The 1,438-nt window shown below is 61.2% G+C and overlaps 1 protein-coding gene across 1 annotated transcript in view; it reads left to right on the top strand.

The window, feature by feature from the left end:
- PTPN9 (protein tyrosine phosphatase, non-receptor type 9) overlaps positions 1-1,432 on the top strand; it is a gene marked incomplete at both ends in the record, with an annotated part of 6,114 nt that extends 4,682 nt beyond the window's left edge. The window contains 4 exon segments of the mRNA XM_009706195.1: positions 193-271; positions 530-680; positions 775-982; positions 1,290-1,432. Of these exon segments, the coding sequence (XP_009704497.1) occupies positions 193-271; positions 530-680; positions 775-982; positions 1,290-1,432 (581 nt within the window).
- Between the last annotated feature and the right edge of the window lie 6 nt (positions 1,433-1,438).

The raw sequence follows: 1,438 nt of genomic DNA, 5'->3' as shown, positions 1-1,438 counted from the left end.
AGGGGATTCAGTGCTGGGGGGACGATCGGTGGCAGCTCCAGGCAGGGCTGATGGATCCACACCGGGGTTGGTCCCCACGGGAGGGGCCTGCGGTCCCCTGAGGAGGGTGAGGGGGGCTGGTGGAGGCTGCGGGGTGAAGGGACTTGCCCAAGTCCATCAAGTTTTGGGCTGACATGCAGACTGTCCCTGCAGGGCCTCTGGAAAACACCTACGGTGACTTCTGGCGCATGGTTTGGGAGCAAAACGTTCTGGTGATCGTGATGACAACAAGGTGAGTGCTCATGAGGGGGGCACAGCCCCGTTTTTCTTTGCAAAATGAGTGTGTTTGCTGTTGGATGAGCAGCGCTGTGCTCTCTGCAGTGAGACCCGGCACCCGTCGTGCCAGCCAGAGCCCTGCAGGGTGGGGACAGCACATCAGGGATAGACTGTTTGGTCCCTGTGGGATCCCCAAAGGACTAAGGCTGGGTGGCATGGGACATGTCCCTAGCAGAGTGAGGAGGGCAGAATCAGCTTGTCCTTCTGCTCCCAGGCTGGAGGAGGGAGGCAGGAGAAAGTGCGGCCAGTACTGGCCTCTGGAGAAGGATTTCCAGATGTGCTTCGGGGCCCTGACCATCACCAACTTGGGCATGGAGAACCTCAACCATTACAAGAAAACCATCCTGGAGATCCACAGCTCGGAGGTGTGTGGCCGCAGCAGCCTGGTGGGGGACAGTACGGGGACAGAAGGGGCAGAGGAGGGGAGAGGTTCTAACCCACCCCTCTGCTTTCCCCCAGACCAGGGAGCGGCGGCTGGTGTCCCACTTCCAGTACCTGAGCTGGCCAGATTACGGCGTGCCCTCCTCTGCGGCCACTCTCATCGACTTTTTGGGGGCTGTGAAGCAGCAGCAGAGGGTGGCGGTCAGCGCCCTGGGACCTCGCTTCAAGGGTCACCCCGGGGGACCCCCGGTCGTGGTGCACTGCAGCGCTGGCATTGGCAGGACAGGTAACGGGGTAACCCCGTTGCTGGGGTGAAGGTCTTGGTGGTGGCAGGGTAAGTCCAGCCTCGCCAGGGCTTTTCCATCCCGGAGCCCGAGGGTGTCTTTGCAAGCCAATTGACCCAGGACACATGTCCCCAGGACTTTCTGCAGCCATCGGACCTGGCAGAAGTCTCTGCCGCGCTTCTCCCAATACCTACGGTCTTGTGTGGGAAGTTGGTGGGGGGCTGAGGACCACCGCTGCCCTGCTTTGCTTCTTGGAGGGGGCAATGATGGCTCTCTGGTGGCTGACACCGTCCCCATCATTGTCCCCAGGTACCTTCTGTGCGCTGGACATCTGCCTGTCCCAGCTGCAGGACGTGGGCACGCTGAACATCTACCAGACAGTGCTACGGATGCGGACCCAGCGCGCCTTCAGCATCCAGACCCCTGAGCAGTATTACTTCTGTTACACCGCCGTCCTC

This window comes from Cariama cristata, unplaced genomic scaffold (genome assembly GCF_000690535.1).
Source record: "Cariama cristata isolate BGI_N322 unplaced genomic scaffold, ASM69053v1 scaffold26248, whole genome shotgun sequence".
In the NCBI taxonomy this organism is placed as follows: Eukaryota; Metazoa; Chordata; class Aves; order Cariamiformes; family Cariamidae; genus Cariama; species Cariama cristata.
The sequence above is the reverse complement of the archived record's forward strand: the minus strand, read 5'-3'. Positions and strand labels throughout refer to the sequence as shown.